The 26,938-nt window shown below is 46.0% G+C and overlaps 10 protein-coding genes across 10 annotated transcripts; 4 read left to right on the top strand and 6 right to left on the bottom strand.

Moving 5' to 3' along the window:
- Nucleotides 1-534: 534 nt before the first annotated feature.
- On the bottom strand, nucleotides 535-1,055 carry N7495_006062 (uncharacterized protein; the record flags this gene model as incomplete). The annotated part of the gene is made up of 2 exons (XM_057208713.1): nucleotides 535-687; nucleotides 846-1,055. The coding sequence occupies 2 exons, from the start codon at nucleotides 1,053-1,055 to the stop codon at nucleotides 535-537; spliced, it is 363 nt and encodes a 120-aa protein (XP_057062487.1).
- A 671-nt stretch (nucleotides 1,056-1,726) lies between these two features.
- On the bottom strand, nucleotides 1,727-2,659 carry N7495_006061 (eukaryotic translation initiation factor 3 subunit J; the record flags this gene model as incomplete). The annotated part of the gene is made up of 2 exons (XM_057208712.1): nucleotides 1,727-2,505; nucleotides 2,641-2,659. 2 exons carry the CDS (start codon nucleotides 2,657-2,659, stop codon nucleotides 1,727-1,729), a joined length of 798 nt encoding a protein of 265 aa, XP_057062486.1.
- A 430-nt stretch (nucleotides 2,660-3,089) lies between these two features.
- On the bottom strand, nucleotides 3,090-4,610 carry aspf22 (enolase acuN; the record flags this gene model as incomplete). The annotated part of the gene is made up of 4 exons (XM_057208711.1): nucleotides 3,090-3,885; nucleotides 3,944-4,283; nucleotides 4,369-4,425; nucleotides 4,487-4,610. 4 exons carry the CDS (start codon nucleotides 4,608-4,610, stop codon nucleotides 3,090-3,092), a joined length of 1,317 nt encoding a protein of 438 aa, XP_057062485.1.
- A 1,158-nt stretch (nucleotides 4,611-5,768) lies between these two features.
- Nucleotides 5,769-7,111, top strand: rpt4 (proteasome regulatory particle base subunit RPT4; the record flags this gene model as incomplete). Its single annotated transcript, XM_057208710.1, has 4 exons — nucleotides 5,769-5,985; nucleotides 6,041-6,427; nucleotides 6,484-6,940; nucleotides 6,991-7,111. The coding sequence occupies 4 exons, from the start codon at nucleotides 5,769-5,771 to the stop codon at nucleotides 7,109-7,111; spliced, it is 1,182 nt and encodes a 393-aa protein (XP_057062484.1).
- An 845-nt stretch (nucleotides 7,112-7,956) lies between these two features.
- Nucleotides 7,957-10,208, top strand: N7495_006058 (glycoside hydrolase family 47 protein; the record flags this gene model as incomplete). Its single annotated transcript, XM_057208709.1, has 3 exons — nucleotides 7,957-8,458; nucleotides 8,520-9,164; nucleotides 9,223-10,208. The coding sequence occupies 3 exons, from the start codon at nucleotides 7,957-7,959 to the stop codon at nucleotides 10,206-10,208; spliced, it is 2,133 nt and encodes a 710-aa protein (XP_057062483.1).
- A 796-nt stretch (nucleotides 10,209-11,004) lies between these two features.
- N7495_006057 (M20 family metallopeptidase) lies at nucleotides 11,005-12,318 on the bottom strand (the record flags this gene model as incomplete). The annotated part of the gene is made up of 1 exon (XM_057208708.1): nucleotides 11,005-12,318. One exon carries the CDS (start codon nucleotides 12,316-12,318, stop codon nucleotides 11,005-11,007), a length of 1,314 nt encoding a protein of 437 aa, XP_057062482.1.
- Nucleotides 12,319-16,597: 4,279 nt separating this feature from the next.
- N7495_006056 (putative NRPS-like enzyme) lies at nucleotides 16,598-19,841 on the top strand (the record flags this gene model as incomplete). The annotated part of the gene is made up of 3 exons (XM_057208707.1): nucleotides 16,598-16,897; nucleotides 16,951-17,215; nucleotides 17,272-19,841. The coding sequence occupies 3 exons, from the start codon at nucleotides 16,598-16,600 to the stop codon at nucleotides 19,839-19,841; spliced, it is 3,135 nt and encodes a 1,044-aa protein (XP_057062481.1).
- A 713-nt stretch (nucleotides 19,842-20,554) lies between these two features.
- On the bottom strand, nucleotides 20,555-21,223 carry N7495_006055 (aromatic ring-hydroxylating oxygenase subunit alpha; the record flags this gene model as incomplete). Its single annotated transcript, XM_057208706.1, has 1 exon — nucleotides 20,555-21,223. The coding sequence occupies one exon, from the start codon at nucleotides 21,221-21,223 to the stop codon at nucleotides 20,555-20,557; it is 669 nt and encodes a 222-aa protein (XP_057062480.1).
- A 572-nt stretch (nucleotides 21,224-21,795) lies between these two features.
- N7495_006054 (uncharacterized protein) lies at nucleotides 21,796-23,281 on the bottom strand (the record flags this gene model as incomplete). The annotated part of the gene is made up of 3 exons (XM_057208705.1): nucleotides 21,796-22,177; nucleotides 22,236-22,521; nucleotides 22,576-23,281. The coding sequence occupies 3 exons, from the start codon at nucleotides 23,279-23,281 to the stop codon at nucleotides 21,796-21,798; spliced, it is 1,374 nt and encodes a 457-aa protein (XP_057062479.1).
- Nucleotides 23,282-23,516: 235 nt separating this feature from the next.
- On the top strand, nucleotides 23,517-26,729 carry N7495_006053 (uncharacterized protein; the record flags this gene model as incomplete). The annotated part of the gene is made up of 10 exons (XM_057208704.1): nucleotides 23,517-23,525; nucleotides 23,574-23,749; nucleotides 23,800-24,160; nucleotides 24,221-24,277; nucleotides 24,329-24,472; nucleotides 24,635-24,715; nucleotides 24,912-25,013; nucleotides 25,067-25,433; nucleotides 25,488-25,798; nucleotides 25,851-26,729. 10 exons carry the CDS (start codon nucleotides 23,517-23,519, stop codon nucleotides 26,727-26,729), a joined length of 2,487 nt encoding a protein of 828 aa, XP_057062478.1.
- Nucleotides 26,730-26,938: the final 209 nt, after the last annotated feature.

The following is a 26,938-nucleotide window of genomic DNA, read 5'->3' as shown; positions in this document are numbered from 1 at the left end:
CATTCGCTCATTCCTGGAACGTGGTAACGGTAGTCGCTTGTTTTTTTCACCGCGTGGCTTTGGGACCGGCACTCGTTTCTCCTTGCACGTTTGGAGTGGGTCGGCCGGTGGAGTTATGATATTCGGTTGACGCGAGCAAGGAAAAGGGGCTGAGTGGAATTTCTCTCTTTTTAGTCGTTAACTATTCCCACTCCAGCACGATTCAATGTGTTTATTTTCAAATTCACTTTTCTAGATCCAGAAGACTTGTATTTTCATACATCACGTAGCAGCCTAGGTATTACTTTCCATACTTGGGATATGAATGTAAACCAAACCTAAGCCTCTTTGACTTCATTCAGTTCACCTTCTCATGTACCATTTCTCAAGAGCTGCATTCAAGTACCAAGTAACTGTCAAGTACTGAGTGGGTCTCGCATATTCAAGTCGAATGTCCATCGGGAAGGTCGACACCTCGCTTTAAACAAGCAAGAAGTTTGGCACTGCAGGTCACTGTGGTACTCTATTTCAATCCAGTTGATTAAAACTTCTATGTCAAAGATCGAGGGGTGTTTCAAAACGACAGACTCCGCAGATCCTTCCAAGGAATTGCTCACCCACTAGGATGTTCCCTGTGGCATTGGTTCGTGGAAGAATGCTCGAATCAAGAACGATCTTGCTCTCGTCTTGTGGATTTCCGTGGGCATTCTATTGATATTTGGCGACGAGGGCTTATGGGTCCTCACATGTTATCCGAGTCTGATTCGGCTTAGTCGATGAGGAACCTTTTTACATTAGCAGTGAGTGATTGAGAAGGAGAGCAAGGCTCACAACCTTCAGGAGAAAGAAGAAGGTGTAATATTCACTAGGTAAAAGTCAGAGGCGAACTGCCCGTCTTCTGCAGGGGTAGCTATATCTTCGATATCAGTTATTCTTAGTAAGGCCAGGATGCGATGACGAGTTGGAAGATCTGGCGAGGAATAGGTGAGAAATTCACGTCCAACAAGATCTTCCTGTTCGGTCTGACGACTCATGGTGTTCAATTCAGGAGAGTCATTTGGCTGGATAGTAGCCATAACGGAGGTTAATATGAATCGTTGGCAGGTCAAGTTCAAGCTAAGTTACAGTTACAGTGTTGGATTTCGGAAATAAGATCCATTCAAGTCGATAGCTTAAAGTAGATCAGACTAAACAAACCTATTTAGATTTTACTCTTATAGACCCGTAGTTGATCCTCTCTCTAGATGTCGCTTTTACTCTCCCTCTCACTTTCAGTTACAACCTCCTGTAGATACCTGTCTACCTGATAGCACGAGGAACATGCACGGTAGTATTTACTATTAGAAACCGAGCTGGAAAACAAGCTGACGTCCATGCACATAACTTTGGATAGAAACCTGGATATGAAATTGCACGGACAGAAGGTGTATCACATGTATCTATCATGCAGGTAATACAAAGCATAGGGTAAAAAGGCATACGATATGCATTGCATGAATGTATTCAAAGACGTCAAAATGCCGAAGCCGAAGCCAAAGCGAGTATCGTTCTATAAGTTGCTCATGCAGTGTAAACTAGAAGGGGGATGGGGATGTACACGAATGGTATGAAAAGAGGAGGTCGAAAGAAAACGAAAGAAAACTCCGAACCATCAGAAAAGAGAAGATCCAAAGACTTCTGTAAATTTTTGAGGGCGACAAAACAAGAAGTGAAATTGGGAGGAGAAGGGGGATAACAAATACATCCATTACATGAAGTCATCATCGCCCAGTCCATCATCATTATCGTAGGAACTGCTATCGACCTGGCCGTCACGAGAGGAAACAAGGGAAACCTTGGTCTTGGCAGCCTTAGTCTTCTTGCTACCCTTGTCAGCATTCTTCTCCTCGCGCATCTTCTCGTTGCTAGCGGTAGTCAGAGCGCTGGCGATCTTCTTCATCTCAGCACTGGGCAGTTCCTTGACGAGTTTGCGAGTGAAGTCTTGAGCCCAAAGAGAGTATTGTGGCTTCTTGGAGTGAGGAGTGAGAAGGGGAATGAGAACCTCCGTGAGTTGAGCGAACTGATCCTTGGTAGTAGGCTTGAAGAGCGGCATGGAGGAGAGGTCGATAGACTTGGTGGGGTCGGTGCTATCGCTGACAACAACGGCCTTGGGAGCACCACGGTTGCGCTTGAGATCGATATCAGCGAAGAGATCAGAAGCGTGCTGGAGATCAGTATCCTTCTCAGCACGGCGGAGGCGATCACGGCGCTCAGCCTCAGTCTCGTCTGCGTCGAAGTCGTCCGAGTCGTCGGCATCAAGCCTCCGCTGCTCACGGTGCTCTTCTATCCGCTGAGCCTTGGTCTTCTTGTTGGCGGCAGCGGCAGCCTTAGCCTTAGCCTCGGCCTCAGCGGCCTTCTTAACCTTTTCGCGCTCTGCCTCGGAGTCTTCGGCGGCATCCCAAGAGTCAAGAACATCATCCTCTTCCTCATCGTCGAATCTGCGGCGGGGGGCGACAACGGGAGGCGCAACATCCTCCTCTTCCTCGTCTATACGGAGATGAAGAGAGAAAAGTTAGTAACAGTAAAACTAATGTCGCAGAAATTCGAATGGTATCAAATTGTAGCGGTTCTTCTCGGCATGTAGTGAGGGGAAGGATGATAGTATTGAGGATAAGAACATACCCCACTTTGAAGGAGCCATATCGACAGAAAAAAATAATTAAATGAGGGTGGAGAAGCGGCGAAAAAGATCGTACTATCCGCAAGAGCCGGAAGAGCAGAAAAAAAGGAGGCGAACTCGCGATAGACCTTGCAATAAAGAATGGAGGGGTGGTGGACAAATTTTATGTGGGACACACTTATCGCTGGGATACACGTGACCCGGGGTTTTGGTGCCCGACCAAGTATAATTAATACTATTCTATTATTCGATATTTGTACTTTTTTTAATGCAGCCCTGTGTCTATTTTTTTTTTCGTTCTATGAAACAGACGAAAGTGTTAGATAGATCAAATATCTTTCATTCAGAAGAGCTTATTAAATTTCATAATCATAATAGACGGCTCTTCGCTACCAGCTACTAAGCCATATCCGCTTTTCTCTTTCCTAAACCTTTGTGCCCAAGGAAACATTTACAGGTTAACGGCAGAGCGGAACTTGGTGCCAGCGTAGACAGCATTGGCGCCGAGCTCCTCCTCAATACGTAGGATCTGGTTCAGCTTAGCCAGACGCTCGGAACGGGCAGGGGCACCGGTCTTGATCTGGCCGGCGCGGAGACCGACAGCGATGTCAGCAATGGTGACATCCTCAGTCTCACCGGAACGGTGAGAAACCATGACACCCCAGCCGTCGGCGTAGGAGTCCTTGGCAGCCTGGATGGACTCGGTGAGAGTACCGATCTGGTTAACCTTGAGCAAGAGAGCGTTGCAAGACTTGAGCTCAATGGCCTTCTTGATGCGCAGGGGGTTGGTGACAGTCAGATCGTCACCGACAATCTGGAAGTCAGAGGTCTTGTAGAAGTAGGACCAGGCCTCCCAGTCATCCTCAGCGAAGGGGTCCTCGATGGAGACAATAGGGTACTTGGCAGCGAGGGACTTGTAGAGGTCGGCAAGCTGCTCGTAAGTGAGCCACTTGGTGGGGTCGGAGTCGGGGTTCTTGAAGTCAAGATCGTACTTCTTGGCATCGGTCTTGTAGAACTCGGAGGAGGCAACGTCCATGGCGATCTTGATCTGTCCAGTGTAGCCGGCCTGCTCAATAGCGTCGGTGATCAGGTCAAGAGCCTCCTCAGCGGTCTGAATATCGGGAGCGACACCACCCTCGTCACCGACGTTACCGGCGGACTGGCCGTAACGCTTCTTGGCGAGAGACTTGAGCTTCTGGTAGACCTCGGAACCCTGGCGGAGACCCTCGGAGAAAGTGGGAGCCTCACTATAGAATAGTTAGTGATGAGCACCATCAGATATACAAAGTCCAACACGAAACTTACTCAGGGACAATCATGAACTCCTGGAAGGCAAGACGACCGCCGGCGTGGGAACCGCCGTTCAGGACGTTCTGGAAGGGAACGGGGAGAACGTAAGGCTTCTTGGTACCGGCAAGGTCGGAGACGTGGACGTAGAGAGGGACACCCTTCTCGGCAGCGGCGGCCTTGGCGACAGCGAGGGAGACACCGAGGATGGCGTTAGCACCGAGCTTACCCTTGTTGGGGGTACCATCGAGCTTGTTAAGGAATTCGTCAACCTTGGCCTGGTCCTTGACGTCAAAGTTCTCCTTGATAAGGGCGGGGCCGATGATGTCGTTGACGTTGGCAACGGCCTTAAGAACACCTAATCATAGCAATGATGGTCAGATCGGATTTACTAGGATGGAATCTCAAAACCTGAGAAGCTTAAGAGAAGAATTGTCACTTACCCTTACCACCCCACTTGGTCTTGTCCTCGTCACGGAGCTCAACAGCCTCGTGGATACCTATTAGAAGTGAATGTTAGTTGATAATTGATCAATCGATGTCCATAAAAGATCAACATACCAGTGGAAGCACCGGAGGGGACAATGGCGCGGTGGAGACCGGTCTCGGTGACAATGTCGACCTCGACGGTGGGGTTACCGCGAGAGTCGTAGACGGAGCGGGCGTGAACCTTGGAGATAGGCATATTGTATGGCTGATATTAATATGAAAGTCAGTTGGAAAAGGTGTAAGATGGAGGTGAAGAGGGGTTTAAGAAGGACCAGCAAATGTAAATACACCGTGTGACTAAACGGCCGGGAGGGGCATTGCCTTCACCGATGACCCGAAATGATTGCCCGGACAAGAGAATTGGATGATTTGCTTAAGTTCAACAGATGATGGGATGATTGGCCCAGAATAATGACACCACTGCCCTGGTATGATGCTCTTATTCTCGTCTCGGTGTATTAAACGAGAGTAGAGTAGAATTCATATGGAGTACTACAGAGTAGGGGAGGTGGGATGGCGGGGTATCAATATCATAGTATATAAACTCACCTTGGTTAAGACGGAAAATAAACAAAAGTAATGCAATAGATGTAAATGGTTGAAACGAAATGGAAATACCCGATACTTAAATACTCTCTTCTACAACCCCGGTTAAAGCCCAGTCTCTCCGATTCTTTCCAGTACATATCGGTGGGGCTAGAACTGGTTGATCCGACCCTCTCCCCGCTTCCTCGGATGTAAATAACAACAAATACTAACTAGCTATACTAAAATATCCATGGATTAGTAACGAAGTAGTTTTGGTGCATCTGTCCATATTAGTAGATATAGTACTAATTACTTTCATGCTATCAAATACCAACTATTAGGTGTTACCTATACTCATACTGACATTCTCTACAGAGTTTTCTCTCTGGAATAGTAGGACCATGGTCGAGGGTATATCATGTCGCATTCAGCTTGAGTTAGTGACTAACATGAATGACGGTAACGACAATGGTTCCTGAGGTGTGCGATTCCCCTGGTAACTGTTATTGACAGCGACGTCATGATATAGTCAGGTGACTCTTTATGCCTCAGGCTTACAATAACCTTAGGCCCATCAGATTATATCCTCTGTACTGCATATCACATGACCATAAACACTTCATCACGTGACCGGGCAGCTCCTCGTCGGATGGCTGTTGCTTAGTAGCTCCCCAGATTGCATCCGTTTCACTTCCCACCACCTTTGCATATCCAATCATCAAAACTTTGGATTCTCAAATCGACCCTGTATTGAAAACACTCTCCGGTCTCTTCTCCGCCGTCTTTTTCACCTTCGTTCCTCTTAAATCCCGACGAGGTCCACACCATGGACGGCGCCAGCGATCCCGAGCGGGACAACGCCCTTCAAGATTATAAAAAGAGCTTGCTCGAGCTGCGAGAATGGGAGGCCAAGCTGAAGGAACTTCGCATGGGCATCAAGGAACTGCAAAGAGAATTTGATGTCTCCGAGGACAACATCAAGGCCCTACAAAGTGTTGGTCAGATCATCGGCGAAGTGTTGAAGCAGCTGGACGAAGAGCGATGTAAGTTGAGAATCATGGGAGATTGTGTCTGCTAGCTAATTAACTCTATTTTCAGTTATCGTCAAGGCATCATCGGGACCACGCTATGTGGTTGGTTGTCGTTCGAAGGTCGATAAGGCCAAGATGAAGCAGGGCACACGTGTGGCTTTGGATATGACAACACTCACCATCATGCGGATGCTTCCTCGCGAGGTCGATCCCATGGTTTACAACATGTCTTTGGAGGACCCTGGACAAGTCAACTTTGCCGGAATTGGTGGTCTGAATGATCAGATCCGAGAGTTGCGCGAGGTCATTGAGTTGCCGTTGAAGAACCCCGAGCTTTTCCAGCGAGTGGGTATCAAGCCGCCTAAGGGTGTCTTGCTTTATGGCCCTCCTGGTACAGGTAAGACACTGCTTGCCCGAGCAGTGGCTAGTTCCATGGAAACCAACTTCTTGAAAGGTGCGTCATACCCCATATCCCTCTTGTCATGCATGACATCCTCTAATACCTTACAGTGGTATCCTCCGCCATCGTGGATAAATACATCGGTGAATCTGCTAGATTGATCCGAGAGATGTTTGGTTACGCCAAGGAGCACGAGCCCTGCATCATCTTCATGGACGAGATTGATGCCATCGGAGGTCGACGATTCTCAGAGGGTACATCGGCAGATCGAGAAATTCAACGAACACTGATGGAATTGCTGAACCAGTTGGACGGTTTCGATTATTTGGGCAAGACAAAGATCATCATGGCCACCAACCGGCCGGACACACTCGATCCAGCTTTGCTGCGTGCCGGTCGTCTTGACCGAAAGCTTGAGATTCCTCTTCCCAACGAGGTTGGCCGCCTAGAGATTTTGAAGATTCACTCCAGCACCGTACAATTGGAAGGAGATATCGACTTTGAGAGTGTGGTCAAGATGAGTGACGGCCTCAACGGCGCTGATCTCCGTAATGTAGTAACTGAAGCGTATGTTCCCCTACCCTTTGATCTTCAGTCTAAGCTAACACATTTTCTAGTGGTTTGTTGACCATCAAGGATTACCGTGATGCGCTCAGCCAGGACGATTTCAACAAAGCAGTACGGAAAGTGGCAGAGGCCAAGAAGCTCGAGGGCAAATTAGAGTATAACAAGCTCTAAGTAGTTGTATGTCTAGTTCTAGGATAGATCGCCCTGGCGATGCTTGATGTTTTCTAGAGAATCTTTTTTACCTGGAATACTATACACTAGTCATCGGGAGTACTCTAAGTATATTTATGTATTGAACCCCGGCTTTGTGGGGCCCGTAGTTTTGCGACTTTGAAAGCTAACTACCACAGCACTAATGATTCGGGTTGGAACTACAACAAATACTTTTTGGGAAGACATAGTGAAAGCGATATGAGCGTGGACAGATGAATAATATGAGAAAGGAAAAGTAATAAAGTAAATATAAGAATCATAATATTATTTAAATAATGGGACAAACGCCTAAATTCCAAGGCTTATAATATCTAATCTGTATATAAATTTGTGTCTTAATATGTAGTGAGAAATGACGAAACATGATTCGACCAGACTCGTGGTCCCCACTTCCCCGATATTGAGGATCTCAATGAGTTGGACACTTCATTGAACCTTGGAATGTCTGCCCCTTTACTCTTATGCATCATTACAGCTTTATTTAGAGTCGATATTATTGCACAAGACGCGCTCTCGGAGAAATTGCAAACGTGATTAGAAAAAGCACACCTGGCATGTTTCCGATTGGCACTTAATTTGTCGCAATACAACAATCTCCCCTGTCCAGGTGTGTACCATGAGCAGGACAATTACTCAAACTTCAATTGGCCTTTGAGCGCACAACTAACTGATCTCCTTGATAGATTGAAAGCTGCTCAAACAAAGTCACGAAAACAACAACTGCGACGAGGTAACACCATTCTCAACAAGACCAGCCAATATACCTCGAGAACTGCACCCATGTCCCTGTACTAGATACTTGCATGAGAAGCGCAGAAACGAAAATCATTTCAAGAAGGCTGCTCGACGAGGATATCATGTCGTTCCAGGCACCACACTCACATCCGTCCTCGTATTCTACTCAACCCCGGGGCGCCCTCGCTGGACTCGGTCTCACCTCTGCAGGGTCGGATCTGTCAAATAGAGTGAACAACTTCTTTGAAAACGAAAAATCACTTCCCATGTATAAAGACAAGCCATTCGCGCCACGGCGCACTGCACCCAGAAAAAGATGGAGAACGCTCTTTAATATTCTGGCGATATGCGCATTGCTGTTGCTATGGTATTATAAAGCGAGTCTCCCGTACATATCAGGCTCCATATCCAAGTCGAAGGGCAATGATAGAGGAGTAGCACTCTGGAATTGGATGCAACAATTGAAGCATGAAAGTGCTTCCGACACAGTTGTGAATTGGGATGATTGCCGAGACAAAGTTCGGGATGCGTTCATTGTTAGTTGGGAAGGCTACGAGAAAGATGCGTGGGGTATCAATTCTACCCAAAATACATTCTGTCGTGTTAAATCACTAACAGTTGAACAACTTAGGTTATGACGAGTACAATCCAGCATCCGGAAACAAAAAGAACATGATTGATGGCGGCATGGGATGGATGCTAGTTGATGCACTTGATGCAGCGATTATAATGAATCTCACATCTCAGGTCCGTCATGCGCGCCAGTGGATTTCCACCTCTCTGCAGTACAATCAGGATCATGACGTGAGTACGTTCGAGACAACCATTCGCATGTTGGGTGGTTTGCTTTCTGCACACTATCTGTCCACAAAATACCCAACTCTGGCGCCTATCGCGGATGATGATTTTCTTGCTGCTGGAGAGGATTTGTACATCGAGAAAGCCACTGATCTCGCAGATCGACTCCTTGGAGCATTTGACACGCCCACTGGAATCCCATACTCGAGCGTGAATCTCAACAAATCGATGGGGCTCCGCTCCCGCGACGATGGTGGCGCTGCATCTACGGCCGAGGCAACTTCGGTGCAGCTTGAATTCAAATACTTGGCCAAACTCACCGGGGAAGGTGAGTACTGGAGAGTCGCAGAAAAGGTGATGGAAGTTGTAGACGGGCTGAAGGCTCAGGACGGTCTTGTCCCTATCTTCATCCACCCCGATTCTGGACAATTCAAGGGTAATAACATTCGCCTTGGCAGTCGAGGTGACTCATACTATGGTTTGTCTAACACACTTCAATCATTCATGGCCAATTTGAACTGACCACCTCTTAACAGAATACCTTATCAAACAGTACCTTCAAACTTCCCTTGAAGAGCCTGTTTATAAAGAGATGTGGAACGAGAGCATGCAAGGCATTCGCAAGCACTTGCTTTCCTTCTCTCAGGATGCCAACTTGATGGTCCTGGGCGAGAGACCGCAAGGCTTAGAAGGTGCTCTCAGCCCTAAAATGGACCATCTTGTGTGCTTTATGCCAGGGACTATCGCTCTAGGAGCTACCGGCGGTATCCCATTAGCCGACGCCAGAGAATCGGCTGATTGGACTCAACAGAAAGAAGATGAGATTCTCATATCTCGAGAGCTGATGAAGACCTGCTGGGCAACTTATCTACAAACGAAGACGGGTCTTGCCCCTGAAATTTCCCATTTTATTCTTGACTCCCCACCAGTGATGATGGAAGATAAGTACCCAGACCCTAAATCGGATCCCCAAATTAGCTCGTCTATTGGTTCACCGCCACACGAACTAGCAAGTGTTTCCCTCCCCCTATCTCCCCTGCCTGACGGCACTGAGCCTTGGCGCAAAGACATCGAAATCCACCATATGGATACCCACAATCTGCAACGCCCAGAGACGGTCGAGTCTTTGTTCTACATGTACCGTGTCACCGGAGACGAGATTTACCGAAAATGGGGATGGGAGATGTTCAAGTCTTTTGTCAACTATACTTCTGTGATTGAACATGACCCGTCCAAGTCCACTTTGACCCTGAGTGAAAATGCCCCGATAACCCACGGCCGCGTAAAGGGCTTCACTTCCCTCGGTGACGTGACTGTGATCCCACCAGCGAAGCGTGATAATATGGAAAGTTTCTGGATGGCCGAGACGCTCAAGTATTTCTACTTGTTGTTCTCAGACCGAGACTTCATCTCTCTCGAGGATCATATCTTCAATACAGAGGCTCACCCCATGCCAAGGTTCAAGCTTGGTGGCGAGCTCAAGACTGGCTGGCAGCGTAAGCCTCGACCGGAAAGCACTTGAGGCATTATATAGCCTTTGGATAGGTCTTGGTGTCATTTTGGAGAATCTTCTGATGATTTCGGCCCTTTTCTACTTTCAGGATTTACAAATTCTACTAAATGTTTTCATATGTATGCAGAAGAACAATCGAAACAAAACTTACCAGATATTAGCCAGCTAGGGTATTTTGACTGTGCAAACAATGTTTTTCTGGATGACGTAAGAGAGTTGAAGTTCTATGTTAGGTGAAGACAGAGAGTTGCATCAGATTATGCAGGGTTTTTATGGATGCGTGCAGTCCTTGGGTGTAGTCGGCTTCACACTTGTTCATGCCTACTCTTATGCTATCCTCATAGGTTTTATTCCTCTTTCCATTACCACTCGCTGGGCACTTCTAATACAAAACCAGGTATTCTCTATTCTCTCTTCTCTCTTCTCTCTTCTCTCTTCTCTCTTCTCTCTTCTTCTTCCTTGTCTCTTCTTCCTCTAAACTACAAATCTTTAAACTACTGATACGCACAGTATAAATTAATATTGGACAAAGTGGCTGTTGGAGTTGTTATAGTTGCAATATCAAAATCTCAAGTGCAAGAAATTGGCTAGCAACTCCAGTGTCAAGACTCAAGACTTCCATAGCAATCATTCAGCTGCCGACCCTTCCATGCAATATAATAACCACCACGGACACCCTGGAGCTCCCCTACTTTCTCGCCCTACCAACCTGAAGCAGTGCAGCTTCGGAAATTCAAGTCTCGTGATGGGGATGTTACAATCAATGCATCGACACATTTATTCAATGTAAGAATTTTTACCATTTCTACTTCTCCCGACTGAGAGCAGCATCTATAAGCTTTTTATAACTGGAAACTGCGTCCTGGAGCTCGCGCACAGTCAAAGCCTCATTATCACCATGTGCAACGAAGATACTGCCAGGTCCGTACAGATATCGCTTCACACCATCGCGGACCTTCAAGCTGGGAACATCAGTACCGTAGTTGACGGTGATGACTTCGAAGCCAGGAACATCAGTATCCAAGTCCTGAGGCTCATACGACTCCGAATGAGTAGAAAAGTCAACAACGACATCAGCATCCACATCACGAGTCGCATCTTCTACAGCACGAATAATAATTTCACGAGCCTCCTCTGGCGAACCAGCGGCCAGGCGAACTGATACATCGGCCCGAGCCTCACTAGGGACAACATTTGTTGCAACACCACCACGCACAACGCCGATGTTCAATGTGGTTTCACCGTATTTCTCGGAAGAAGGCAGACCACCCTCGCTGGTGGGAATCTTGCCTAGCTTATCGATGCGAGCTAGAGCGGGTATAATTCCAGATACAGCGCTGTGGCCAAGCCACGGGTATCCGGAGTGGGCGGCCTTCCCATGAGACAGGACCTCGAAGCCCAGCATACCCTTGTGGCCAGAAACAAGGGCAGCCTCAGTTGGCTCACCAAAGATGACAGTATGGTATGCACCTTTAGTGTTCAGATCCGATGCCGAGAAAACCTTCATTCCATCGCCACCGATTTCCTCGCCAACAACAAAGAGCAGGCCGATATTAGCATCCGGGTTCTTCTCTAGGGTTTCGAGGGCGGCGAAGATCTGAGCTGCAACGCTAGCCTTTGCATCGACGCTACCACGACCAGCTATGATGAGATTTTCCACATCAGATTTGTGGTTCAGCCCGGATTCGGGCTCGTGAACGGAGTACGGGATGAAGGGAGGGACTGTATCGATGTGGCTGGAGAGAAGAATCGACGGCGGCTTAGAGTGAGAAGCTGGGTATGCATAGATATTATAGCGAGGCTTGAAAGGCTCGGACTCATCCTCGTCCTTCTTAGGGACGGGCGCGACTTTCTGCTTGACAACCGTAAAGCTCTTCTTTTCAAGGAAGTGAGCGATGAAGGCACCGATATCGCTCTCATTGCCCGAGATGGAAGAGATCTCCACAAGATCTCGGTGTAGTGAGAGCAAAGGAGAACTACTGATGAAGTTTTCAATAAATGAATGTGTGTTAATAGTGCTGATGGACTGGAGCGGCTGCTGTTGCCCGCGTGCGGGGTTCGGAGAAGCTTGCGACACGGCGGCGGCTGTGGCGGCCAGCAAAAATTGGGCGAACTTCATTATATTTTAGCAATTCCCCTGATATTGATGTAGGTGTTTCAGTGCGCCTTTCCAGGTCCTCAAGTGTCAATGGCTATCCCGTGGTATATCATTGTCCAAGCTCGAAGCCGACGTCGGGATATGACTAAGCATCCCCAAGGTCATGACTAACTAATGTAGTGGGGAGCCCTATACAGTATGAAGGATAAAGCGGTCTGCGACGGCAGAACCATCTGGTACCATTTATCTAGAAGTTGTGATAGTTACAGATTGTCCACCTTAGCACACTTCTTCACTTTTTGACTCCCTACTCTCACTAAGCCTTCCCTTGTGATTGTGGTTGGTTTTTCCTAGCTGAATCGACCTGCACGTTCCGACCGTGCTGCCTAGAGCGTTCCCCATTTCACTAATTAGTTATTTAAAATGTTTCCCGGCTAAGCCGTTATCCCTGTTAAGCCGTTACCCCATCAGAATTTCAAAAAACGCATCAATTTCAATTCCATATTTAAGCACAACAACATAATTAAATTGACTAAATAACACGATTATGACATTTAGTAATACTATGACCTTTCTTATGACACCTTGAGCAGTTAATTTGACGTCGGACAGGGGGTAAAACTGGCAATTCAGTCTCAAGAGGGTCATTCTGAGCAGCTTCAGCACCAGATATATATTTCTCTCCAACACCATTCTCTTCAATGACAGGCTTCTCAATCTCCTCTAAACCTCTTAAACCACCCAAATAAGCCAACTGCTTTTTAGTAGTATTCTTTTTTTTTTTTTCGTCTGTTTCTTATTATCTTTCTCTAAATGGCCACAGCGATCATGCAGAAAAATATGGTGGTGGACCGTCCGGGTAGTGCGATCGGAGAACGTCTTCCACCTCCTTTTAATAGGAGATGGGATTAAGCTAGAGGAGAGCTCTAGAGCAGAATTGCGACGAGATTTAAATTATTCAAGTCGTTTTAAGCTCCAAAAAGTATTGTCGTCGCTGTCAGAGGCAGAAGATATCGGACAATCAGAAGGTAATTCTAGATCTGGCAGACATTCAAGCCGAATATTTAGCTTATTGAGCATTTCTGATGAGCATAAAGGTACTAAGCTAGTAGCTTTAAAGCTATCTATTATAGTATCTATCTTAAAAGCTCTTTTTTATGCATCAGGGAAGATCTGAAGGAACTCATCTTTATCAATTCTATACCGCATCAACTCCGCAACACGACCGCCATAATATTTTTTTAGTAGCCTAAAGTAGCCTATGTCTAAAGACTATAAAAGATATGATATATATAGAGGCATATATAAAGTAATAATATCATGCTTCTTATAAAGATCGTCGAAAATAGGTGTTAGATGAGAGGATTGCTCATCAAGGATCAGAAGGCAGTTTTACCTCTTCGATTCCTAATATTAGGAATAAGATACATCTTTAGCTAGCCGACACTACTCGGATCAATATACCGACTATTGAAGCTCTTATTTAAACTCTAATTAGGCTCCTTTTCCTTAAACCAATGCTTCATAAACACCTTTCCTTTAAAGACAATGTAAGGTGGATGAGATCCGCGATCGGAGGATAAGATTGGCCATATTTTGACACATGGTACAGGTAAGAGCTACTCTTCTAGTTTCCATAGAGAGTAGTCATTCCTCCATCGATCGCTTTTCAAATTTAGAAAATATATGTTGAGCTGACCATTTAACAGCTAGTTGTTCAACACCCTCAAGCCGATCGACAAAAGTTGAACGTGGGACGCCAAATGACCGTACAACAGCTGCGATAGTAAGATATTTGCCATCTCTAAAAGCTTTTAGAGCTAATTCGATACAGCCCTCTTGCTCTATCAATTTTTATTCCATTTCAAGGCGAATTGATGGCATGGTGTGTGTTTGAAAACATAGGATCACTACGGAGACTATTTATTTAGATGGGGTAACGGGTTAACCGGGATAACGGGTTAGCCGGGAAACACGTTAACTATTTAAATATTTAAATAATTGTCGGGATACTCGTATCAGGAGTATCGACTATAGCGTGCCATAGTACTTCTAAGCTCACGTCGCAGGTGAGTTCTACTATTGGTCGTAGTATACGTGTGATAGTTGTGAGCGGTAAGAAGTGTTCGATTCTCTGTGTCTGCTGCTGTTGGATATGGTAGCCAAAGGTCATGTGGTAAACACATGGCCTTAGTATCAACAATACTAAATAACTAAATAATACCTAAATAGATATAGAATTCTGAGGTGGTAAACATAAACTTGTCTTAGTGAGAAAATATAGACAAATTGTGGTAGATGCTGTGAGACCAGTGTAAAAGATACTTGTGGCATCTAAAATGAAATAAGACCCTGATTCCAAATAACTTCTTTACAGCACGAGTGCATAAGATTAAGACCCTTAAAAATTTAATGGGAAGATAATTTCATACTTCTTTGATAACTGCTCGAAGTTGTAAGATACTTATCTGCGATATAATTTTTCATCCAGATCCAGATCCAGAATCTCTCAGTAGGATTAAGATTAGGTGAAAGGGGGAAAAGGGGGTGGGGGCACTCTATTAGAATGACAACCTCATCCATCCTTGGTTGATCATTATAACCAGGAATTAATGTAGATCAATGTGAAAAAAATTCGCTCATTGAAACGATGATGATAGCCAATGCCAAGGAAACGCCATTTCACATGTTCTTCTCCGAATTCCAACCATATTCTTAGCACAAATACCGAGGCAGAGTCGATAATCTACCTCAAACTGCTCAGACGTTAAGACGTGTTGGATGTATATGCATCTTCCCAAGGGTTGAAATAGTAGTTCCTGATTGAGAAGAACCCTCCGAGATGGAATTAGTCTATTGAATTGCAGTTAGTCCGTGAAAAATAGGTAACTTTAAGCATTAATAATGCACGGAAACATCTCAACGTATCTGATTGGCATGTATTAGGAAGTACCTTGGTAGCTCCATGCAATGATTGGCCCACTACTTTATCTACTAGCCGCAAACTGAAATACTGACGCTACGTCGATATTTCGCTAATGCACGAAACTGCAGTAAGTAAGAGACGGACTTCGAACTGCCGAAATACTTCATACTTCCAATCTTGAAAGAAACGTGAGGGATCTGTAGCACCGGAACCTCGCTACAAATTCCAGAAAAGCCTAGAAACAGAGGATAGACCACATATTTAGTGGAACAAGGATTTACCATAATTCAGGGAAATAATAATATTGACTCCATGACTAGTGCTTGATAGGTTACTCGGTAAATAAGGGATTCCGCTAGTTTCCGTAGTGGCGCGGAAGCTAAGTATCTTGAGTTCTTACAAAGTACTGAATCCACATCAGATGTTGCTTGCAGTCCCTAAAAGGAGTTAGTGATTGCTAAATTAGCCTGCAAGACCCATCCAGACCCGTCCTTGGAATGATCCATTCTAGTTCGTGAAAAGGAGTGGGAGAAGCTCGTCTTGACCATTTCCCTGCACTCCGTGATTTTGTATACTGATTTTAACTGTTTGCTTGTTTGATGATTTTTCATTTTATTTTTGATATCCTTAATTTTGATTACCACCAAGTTAAACTTTTATAGCTGATAAACGTGAGAATAACCATGGTAACATTGCGGGAGAAGCGGATCTACGGAAAACTGTGGCTTGAAAGGGAACGTGGGGCTCAGCGGGGAACCAAGATTTGAGCATAATTATCAGCTATAACCTATATGAATCAAAAATAAATAATAAAGAATAGTCATTTCTGGAGAAATGATACAATCATAATAAACAGGGTTGAAATGTAATCTAGTATAGTTGGAATGCACATAATAATTGTAAAGGATGAAAGAGGAAATATCCAGCGAGATCGACCCACTAATATTATGACAGGTTTCTACCGAATCGGCAATCAGGCTCCAATTTCAAGCTTTTGGGGAATCCAACATCGGGTTACCGGGGTTGTGCTAAGCCGATTCAGCCGTTATGCCACCGACTTACAGCATAATCTTCGTCGATATTGCCTTAGTGGAGTTAGTACAGCTGCCAAAATGGAATGATCTGCGAAGAACTTGAAACATTGTTACTACAGTATCCAATTTATGCATAACGGCATATCCACGGTCTACATCACGGCAGTCGTCAACTACTCGAAGACAATGGGGGTAGCGCTGCGTAATTCTTGGGTTATAAAACATGCCTCCCCCCAAGGCCTCAACAAGATAATCTCAATCCATGAAGCCCAGTTTCATAGCCTTATAAATTTGATTTGGAATACTCCCGAAGAAAACACGAACGCAGACACAAACGAATATGAACACTCCTGAAAACACCATGTCCGGACCTAAGAACAGACTCTTCTCCAGAGTCGTTGACGATAATGCTCTGAATCACCCTGAACGCTTGTTCGCAAAGATCCCTCTTGGATCTGAAGTGTCTCATGGCTTCCAGAACCTTTCTATGAAGACTCTGGCCTGTATGATCAACTCCTTAGCCTGGTGGATTGAGAGCACTATTGGTCCCGCTGATGAGCAAGAGACTTTGGCTTATATGGCCGCGAATGATGTCCGATATTTCGTTTTTATGCTTGCTTGTCAAAAGACTGGCTACAAAGTAAGATCTTGATACAATCGACGCTAGCATCTATCCCTGCTCACCCTATATAGGCATTCTTCCCCTCCACACGAAACTCTGATGATGAATATATTCACCTCCTTAATGCCACCGGCTGCACTAAGTTTGTCTATACTGAAGAGCGCAAGGACCGTGTGCTCGAGATCCAAAGCCTTGTGCCAGGTCTCAAGATATATGAAAGTCCCTCTATGAAGACCCTTCTCAATGATGAGAGGGCAAAGGTCTACCCCTACACGGAGTCTTACGAAGATGCCGAAGATAAGATTATCGCTGTGATTCACAGTTCGGGGACGACTGGTACGCTCATGACCTTATTTTCCCGCATTAAACTGATTGACTGACCCTAAATCTAGGTATGCCAAAGCCTGTATACCTCCGAAATGGCTTTTTTATGTGTATGGACGGTCTCGACAGATTGCCCGTTCCTAAGGGTCGCCAACCAGGTGCCTACTACTATTACACAAACGAGAAGGATCTCGTCTTGGTCACCACTCCCTTCTTCCACATGATGGGGATTATTTACTTTGCCATGTCTATCTTCCATGAAGTCCCCATGTTGATCGTCCCTGATAAGCCATTGTCAGTAGATTTGCTGACCGATGCTATTGCCGTCGGCAACCCTACTGCTGGAATGTTCTCACCTTCTATTTTGGAAGATATGAGCCACAACGAGAAGGCATTGGCTCAGATCAAGAAGTTGCGTGCTGTGTACTATGGTGGTGCTCCCTTGGCTGAAGAAACTGGCCACAAGCTGCAAGAGTATGCCCAAGTGATCCCCATTCTTGGAACAAGTGAGATCGGCTGGATCCCCACTCTCGTCCCCAAAAATCCTCGCGACTGGCACTACCTCGAGTTTAACCCATCCTATGGTCTTGAGATGAAGGCTCTTGGTGAGGGTTTGTTCGAGTTGATTATCCCCCGCCAGCCCAAGTCCCGCCAATGGCAGGGTATCTTCCACACCTTTCCTGACGTCGACGTCTACCACACCAACGATGTCTATACCAAACATCCCACCGACCCCAACCTGTACAAGTTCCATGGTCGTTTGGATGATGTCATTGTCCTGAGTAATGGTGAGAAGTTCAACCCCATTACTATGGAGACCATCATTGAGACCCACCCCTGGGTCCAGGCCGCCGTTGTGTTTGGCGAGGGCAGGTTCCAGTCTGGTCTCTTGGTTGAGCCCAGGCCTGATATTCCCGAAATGGACTTGAAGACCTTTGTGAATGAGATCTGGCCCAAGGTCCAGACTGCCAATCACACCGTTGCTGCTCATGGTCGTGTGGTCAAAAGCAACATCATTACCTTCACTAAGTCCAAGCCTTTCAAGAGAACCCCCAAGGGTACTGTCCTGCGCCGTGTCGTCCTGAAAGACTATGAGAATGAGATTAATAGTGTCTACGACGGCACTGACGACGAGAATACCTCCTTCCCAGACTCTCTTGACGAGGCCGGTATTCTGACCTGGACTCAAAAGCTTATTACTCAGACTCTTGAGAAGGAGATCCCAGTCAATGTGGACTTTTACAGCTTTGGAGTTGACTCTTTGATGACAATATCTGTGTCCAAGACCTTGCAGCAAGTTGTGCAGAAGGCACGCCCAGAGACAGCAGCTGGTATCATCTCTTCTCAGTCCATCTACTCCCACCCAACTGTGGAGAAGCTGGCACACTTTGTGCACGGTGTTATCGAAGGATACTCTGAGGATGAAATTCCCCGTGAGGTGAGCGTCGAGAATATTGTTAAAAAATATACACTCGACCTCCCCCACCGTACCAGCGTCCCATCAAATGGCCCCAAGGCTCCCACCACAGTGATTCTCACTGGTTCCACTGGTTGTTTGGGAATATACCTCCTAAACCTTCTTCTCAATGAGAAGACTGTTACCAAAATTTACTGTTTGAACCGATCTGATGCCGAGGAGCGCCAGAAGAAGCTTCTGACGGAGAAGGGCTTCGAGTTCAACGTACACGACTGGGCCACTGGCAAGGTTGAGTTCCTCACAACATCTTTTGGTGAGAAGCGGTTCGGCCTTACTCAAGCCAAGTACAGTGAGCTCTTGGCATCAGTCGACACCATCATCCACAACGCCTGGAAGGTTGACTTCAACAACACGGTGGAGTCTTTCGAGGAGACTCATATCCAGGGTGTGCGCCGTTTTGTGGATTTCAGCATCGAGAGCAAGAACAATGCTCACATCCACTTTGTCTCTTCCATTAGTTCAGTCGGTGGCTGGTCCGAGGAGAGAGGATCAGTTGTACCCGAAGTGCCTATGGAGGATGTCTCCGTGGCGATGCACCAAGGATACGGAGAATCTAAGCACTGTTCTGAGCGCATCTGCATAGAAGCTTCTCGCACATCTCGTGTTCCTACTACCGTTCACCGTGTGGGACAGGTAGGAGGACCTACTTTCGAGAAAGGAGCGTGGAACCGACACGAGTGGCTTCCTACCATGGTCAACACCTCTAAGGCCATGGGCAAGATCCCTACCACCTGTGGTTTCATGCCTGTAGATTGGGTACCTGTTGACAGCCTCGCTCAAATCATGATCGACCTCGTCCACACTCGCCACGGTGATACCTCCGAGCTTCCTACTAAATTCTTCCACCTCGTCAACCCTACAGAAGTCAATTGGACTTCTCTCATCCCCCCTATCCAGGAGAAGTACAATGTCGAGCCTGTTTCCTTCAAGCAATGGTTGGCAGAGCTTGAAAGCATTCAGAACCCAACCGCTGAAGATCTTCAGCGTTTTCCTGCGCTCAAGCTGTTGAAATTCTACCGCGGGCTTGGTGATGAGGAGAATGGTACCATGTCTGTGCCCTTGGATGTCACCAAGACCAAGGAAGCCAGCTCCACAATGAGATCTCTCCAGCCCATTTCTCCGGCCTTGATGGCAAACTGGTTGCAACAGTGGCAGTTTTGAGTGGAGATCTGAGAATTTGAATAGTATATTGCACTGTATATAAGCATGTAGATTTAGCCTTTCAAGTTGTCTTTTTTCACATCAAATTGGATTCAATTGATAATAAGTCTTCACTGTTTATCCATGTATCTACCATGCAAGCTCTGGCCGGTGGCGGCTGACAGCTTCCAGCTGGGAGCAGAAGTGTTCCTCATCCTTATATTTCTCTGTCATAACTTCGGGAATTTTGGGAAGAGCAAGTCAGATCTCCTGTCCACCTTGTTTATCCTCTTTCTTCCAGTGGTCCATCACCATTTGCTTCACACTTTGCTGAGAGTAAGTTGGTCCCTATTTATCACTTATATTAGTCAGGTTCATGGTTGAGGGTTTGACGAAGGGGTCACTGACTCTCCTTATCAGGGTGGAGTACTCCTTTTGTAAACACCCCGCTGTTCAGATTCTCCTGTGCGCCAACGCATAGATGTCTGTCTTCATCAAGCACCTGCCTGCCTGTAGAAGGAATTGATATTATAAAATTCTTCATCCGTGGCATCCTTGTGCCGGTACTTCATTGTATACCTTATTCGTCGTAGCAGGGACTAGAATCATACGTTGAACATAAAAAAAAAGATCACTACAGAACTGCCAGCACCATGCAATCCAGCCTCGTCGGGTAAGATCTCACCATACATGACTGTAATAGAGATTGTAGGAGAAAAGAAAGTGATAGCCCTTCAAAACTGACTATCAGTCTGCTCCTTGTTGAAGATATGATGTTCCATATACCCAGCCTTCGGCTCAACCCTATACCTCGAAATATCCGAAACAGCACTGATAAGCGGGTGAGAAGTAGGGCAATGGTAGCACTCATTGTAATCCTCAATGAGACCCTTCCAGTTGGCATCGATATCCAATTCCCAATAATAATCAAAGGAATACTCACCCGCAAAATCAAAGTTCTGCATCCTCGGCGTCTCATCGATCTTCTCATACTCATCTTCCCAATTCACCTCTGGCTCTCCCGCCTGTAGATTAATCCAGATGAACCCAGCTTTAATCAAATGATCATTCACGGGAAGCAGGCCCTGTTGGCTCTTATCAAAATCAGAAACAGTCTCGAAGCGAGGTGCTTTTGACAAATTCCCTTTGAGGCTGTAGGACCAGCCGTAGTATTTGCAGGTGAGGATAGAAGCTGAACCTGAGCGTGTTTGCACGACTGAGAATGCGCCATGTCGACAGAGATTATGGAAGCCGTTGATGTTGCTTTCGCGGTCTTGGACAAGGAAAAATGAGAAGTTAGCTACTGTGAAGGAGAGGTAGTCGCCTGCTCTTTTGAATCGACTAGAATGCGTGAGGAGGAGCGATTGTGTCGAGAAAATTGCTCGTCTCTCTAGTTGGTACATTGATTCAGAGCAATACTATGATGTTGGTAGGTTTCGGGGTGGTTCTTTAGAGGATTCGGAGCTGGTTAGCCATCGCCAATTTTGGATGATTTAGGGCCGAGATTCTTTGGGCCTTCCAATTTGATTGACCCAGACTGAGGTTTGCTTCTTAAGATACGCAGCCTACTAGTATCATCTTATTTCAAGCTAGTGTTTCTTTCTTTCTGAAGTTTGAATGAGGGGTCAAAATTCAAGAATTGGGGGGGGGGGGGGGGGGGGGGGCATTTACCTCAATTCGACTATTAGTATCGATAAGGTCTTCATCTACTCATTACTGGCAATCAAATTCCTTCTGACAAGTAGAATTTAAACCCGAATCAATCTCTCCAATTCTCACTATGCGGAGGGATGTCCAAGTTCAAAGATGGATTAAGCTTAGTTGGGTACATTTAAAACTGACTACACTGTAATTTTTTCTTCTAATATTCAGAGTTCTGCAAATTAAAATGAATGTAGGGTATCTGTAATGTACTAAGTTTCTATTCAACTGTATACTAAGCTTTCACTTTGTTTCATAATGAACAACGATATAATCACAATTTAGACTCTACTAAAGTGTTAGGTATATAACCCCAATGCTCTTCAACATCTGCAATATGGTCATATCCTAATAGCTTTGGTGCTAGTTCGGGATCTCTCCAAGCAAGAGCCTCTCCAGCAGGCGTAGGCACCATCTGCATCTTCCGATCTCTTTCTTGCTGTTCCAGTCCATCGTGTAGGTGGTATAGATACTGCTGGATATTACCACGTTCAACTATCATCTTCGTGCGCTCTTTGCGACATTTTTGGAAGACTGATAGGGCGTGCCTTTTCGCGTTGAGAAACTCGGGCAAAATCTTCGAGATATTGGGAGAATTGGGTAGGCGAGATAGACATTCACCCAAGACAGCACCGTCTTCAAAGGCCATACCAGCTCTGCGATGAGATTTAGAAAGAGTCCCAATATTTGTTTACATTGAGGAATAGGTCATACCCTGAAGCGAGATATGGTAGAGTCGCGTGCACGGCGTCTCCAAGCATCACCCATGCTCCAGATGGATGGCGCCAGTCAAAGTCTCCAAATCGGATACATAGTCGCCATTTCTGGACCGATTGGCAGAGTTTCAGAAGCTTTTGAATTCTGGGATCCCAACCTTCGAAAAGACTGCACATTTCCTCCACATTGCCCTCTATCGTCGACGCAAGCGACTCATCTGGGATGTCGTCTGGTACGAGAAGGACCATGTTGAATAGCTCTCCACCTCGAAGGACATAGTTTACTGGAGAACATTAGTTTTCACCGCTCATGAAGGGAGAAAGCACAAGCCACTTACCAGCATGCGCGTCAGGACCCAGCCAGTAATTCACTTGTGGGTCGTCGACCAGCACCGCCAATTCTGGATCCTTCCTCATCTTCTCTGTCGAGAGTAGAAGGCGATATGCAAGGTCACCCGTTTTCACCGGCGGATCGCTACGACCCAGTAACTCCTGAGTCAACTTTCCAAACACTCCATCCGCACCGAGGACTAAATCGCCCTGCCACGATCTCCCATCGCCAGTGGCAACCGTAGCCATCGCTCCATCAGCACTCACACACACGCTATCAATTCGAGCACCGCAAGTTATTCGCACACCGAGATCAAGCGCCCTATTAACGAGACATTGCTGTAGATCGGCACGATGAAAGTCCCGATACCAAGTACCGGGATAGCCCTTCTCCGAATCGTGGAAATCGAGATGTGAGATATGATTGCCTCTCCAGCCAATGAAGTTGCACACTCGGGGAACAGTCATGTGCGGAGTCAATGATTTCTCTAGACCCCAGTGTTGTAGAACACGAGAACTATTGGGAAGAACTTGGATTCCGGCTCCCACTTCTTTGATCTCGTGAGCTGCTTCGAGGACCTGCACTTTGTGGCCAGCTAGGGCACTGCCAATGGCAGCTCCAAGGCCTGCGAGCCCTGCACCAATAACTAGAATCTGCAACTGGCATGATTCCGTACGGATCTCTTGTTGTTTGATGTGGATAGGAGGGGCCATTATGGAGTGTGCTTCTAGTTCAAAAATTCATTCCAAAAGCTGTTTATCAGTATATAAAACTCAAATAGCCAACCTGGAACTTCCTATTTATCATAACTAAGGACTTACGTAGTGGAGGTTCAAAGATGGGGGTGTGTGCCTTATCTCAACCTTCAAGTAGACGGAGTATATCAATAATGAAATCCATCACATCAATTCCTAGAAATTAGATCAAAGATATCGTCCGAATCCAATTATGTCCAAGGTACGGAACCCCCTCTGCTTGATGTCAACGTCTAGACTGAAAGATTAGTTTTCCCTTCAAGGTCGTACGGCTCTAGTTACGGGAGGTGCAAGGGGCTGTGGACTTGCATTTGCCCGCGGACTAGCAGAAGCAGGAGCAAATGTCGCTATTTTTGACGTAATACCACCAACAGAGGCATTCAATACTATCGAGAAAGAGTTCGGTGTTCAAACAGCCTTCTACGAGTAAGCCGGCTCTAGATAACTCGAATATGCGATCACTGATAAGTACAAAGAGTCGACGTTTCATCGGAAGAATCTCTTCAGGCTGGATTTTCTCAATTCCAGAAAGAATTTGACAATGCTCTTGATATTTGCGTCCCCTGTGCTGGAATTAATCGCCACGTTGCTTTCCTGGAATATACATATGAGGATCACCACGATTTGCTCTCGGTGAATGTTCTTGGTCTATATTTCACGGCTCAGTTGGCAGCGAAGCAAATGATCGCCAATGGAACCAAGCATGGTAGCATCATTCTAGTAGCTAGTATGGCTAGCTATATTGCAGTACGCGATCAGCTTTGCTCGGCCTATTGTGGCTCCAAAGGCGCAGTCAGAGCTATGTGCCCTGCAATTGCAAAAGAGCTTGGCCCATATGTAGGTTCAAGTTTTAAAGCGAAAACTCCGTGACAAACCAATGGGGCTAACTTCAAACAGAACATTCGCGTGAATACCATTTCTCCTGGTTATGTTCGGACAGAGATGACGGCTGCAGTAAGTCCAGACTTCTGTTGCACAAAAGTCCATAAGCTAACACGATAAAAGTTTTCTCATCTCATCGAAGGGTGGGAGGCGAGATCGATGAACGGACGGATTGCCGAACCCGACGATATTCAAGGGGCTTGTGTGTTTCTGGCCAGTGACGCTAGTTCTTTTATTACCGGTCAGGATATTCTTGTTGACGGTGGAGTAACCCGATGGTAAAGTGGGTAGATACTTCAAAGGTGGGGAGGGTGGGGGTTTGAATTAAGTCGGCCATCAGATTAAATCATATATCAATCCAAGCAATGAAGAGATCTAGTTCGGTCAATTTTGATTATCCCCAGAGTAAGAGACTCACAATGGCTCCAGGTGCAGAGAATGAGGGATTCAGCCTTCCTGACTCGGTTGGTGTCTCTACCACTGTCGTTGTTGTTGGAGCGGGGCCATCGGGTCTGTTTCTTGCGTATTGATGCCCGTACCACGCTGCCTGGGTAATACTGAATGGCTTTAGATGCAATTTGGCTCGCTTCGGAATTGACGTCATGATTCTTGATGATCGTCCAGATAAAACGTCCACGGGAAAGGCAAGAGCCATTTTAAGTAATCATAGTTGAAAGTGGATGTGCTAACTATAAGCTTCTCATAGGCAGATGGGATTCAACCAAAGACGATTGAGACGTTCAAGCAGATGCGACTGGCAGATCCGCTCCTGAAAAATGGAGTTCGAGTCTACGACATCTCATTTTGGGTATGACTACTTCAATCGATGATTGTGCTGCGTTCTTTCTGACGTTATTCAAGAAATCCACAGCAGGCGAACAGCTTCGTCGAACGGGGAGACAGACACACTACCCTGATCATCTGGTCGGTGCTTCAGACCCATACATTCTGCTTGCTCATCAAGGAATGGTGGAAGAGATCCTGATCGATGATATGGAGTCGAGAGGCATTTTCGTAACCAGATCAAGCCGATTTGTGTCATCTGCGCGAGTTGAAGGATCTGGTAAATTAGATGTTACATACGAAGATTTAGCAAGTAACACCATCAAGACAATCCGGACAGACTACCTTGTTGGATGCGATGGAGCTCGGTCAAAAGTCAGGTCGTTCATCCCCGACGCTGAGCTCGAAGGAGAAATTACCAATGCATCCTGGGGTGTATTAGATGGTGAGTCAGAGCGAGAGCAAAATTTCGAAGGTCACTATTAAGAAAATAAAATAGGTGTCATCGATACCGATTTTCCTGATCTCTGGAGCAAAGTGGCCTTGCGCTCCCATGTCGCTGGGTCAATTCTGTGGATTCCCCGAGAGCGAGGAATGACAAGACTGTACGTTGAGTTGAGCACTACTGCCGGAGAAAGAGTAGACAAAGCCAAAGCAACACAGGAATATGTGATGCAGCGAGCGAAAGAAGCAATGCGTCCATTCAAGCTTGAATGGGAGAATGTCGAATGGTTTGGAAACTATGTGGTCGGTCAGCGCGTCGCAAAGCATTTCATGGATCCAGATGGAAGGATATTTATATGTGGTGATGTAGGTCCTTAATCCCACCAAATGAGTATACCAGACGCTGATCCACTCACAGGCTGGTCACTGCCACTCCGCACTCGCAGCGCAAGGTGCCAACACAAGTATGCACGACAGTTTCAATCTGGCGTGGAAGCTTAATCTCGTTATTCGCGGACTGGCCAATCCATCACTGCTATTAACATATGAGGAAGAGAGACGCAAAATTGCCAAAGATCTCATCGACTTCGATGCAAAGCATTGCGCTGCATTTGAAAAAGGCGAAGCAGCTCTAGCGAAAAACTTCGACGACAACATCCGATTCATTTCTGGCGTGGGCGCAGAGTATCGCACTGGATTTCTGAGCAAAGAAAGCGTTGAATCTACTCGCCTTCGGCCTGGCACATTGCAACTTCCAGCCAAAGTGACCCGATACAACGATGCCAATCCAGTCGATATCCAACTTGATATTCCCCTTCTAGGTCAATTCCGCATCTACGCATTCGTACCAAACGTCAAGAAAGCACTCAGTTTCCTGAAATCATTTAGTAGAAGAATATCAGCTGCAAGTCGACTGAGCAATATCTCTTCTCAAGCGGACAAGTCATATTCCAGAAAACCAATCGGTTATGCACCGTCGGATGAGTTCTTTCAGCTGCAAAGATACACCGCTATTTCAACAGTCTTCACCCCTGCGCTGGTAACTCTATCTTCTAGGTCTGAGTTCGAGATTGCTGATATGCCAGAGATGCTACAGGCTAGTCGGTGGACTTTGTACCTTGATGATGTCGATCAGCCTTCGTGTACGGAGAAGTGGATGGGGTCTCTAGAGCACGAAGAGGTCGGAATTGTGATTGTTCGACCGGATGGGTATATTGGCAGTGTAGAAAAGTGGGCCTTGATGGAGGGAGATGAAGCTGGAAGGTTGGTGGAAGAGTATTTCTCATTCATGAAGTAAGGAATTGTAGATAGACCGAAGCTCATGTAGAATTGTATATCTTTTTCTCTCTCAAGTTCTTCAATCAACAAGGCTATCTATGTATGAAGCACGGAATACATAATTTTTTGTCACATTGAATGCAACTTACGAAGAATTCATATCTTTTGGAGGGGGTTCCTCTTCACTCCTCATAACAAGCTTTTGAGACATTTAATAGTCGAAAAAAA

Source organism: Penicillium taxi, assembly GCF_028828555.1.
Source record: "Penicillium taxi strain IBT 34144 chromosome Unknown utg000004l_segment0_segment0, whole genome shotgun sequence".
Classification (NCBI taxonomy): Eukaryota; Fungi; Ascomycota; class Eurotiomycetes; order Eurotiales; family Aspergillaceae; genus Penicillium; species Penicillium taxi.
The sequence above is the reverse complement of the archived record's forward strand: the minus strand, read 5'-3'. Positions and strand labels throughout refer to the sequence as shown.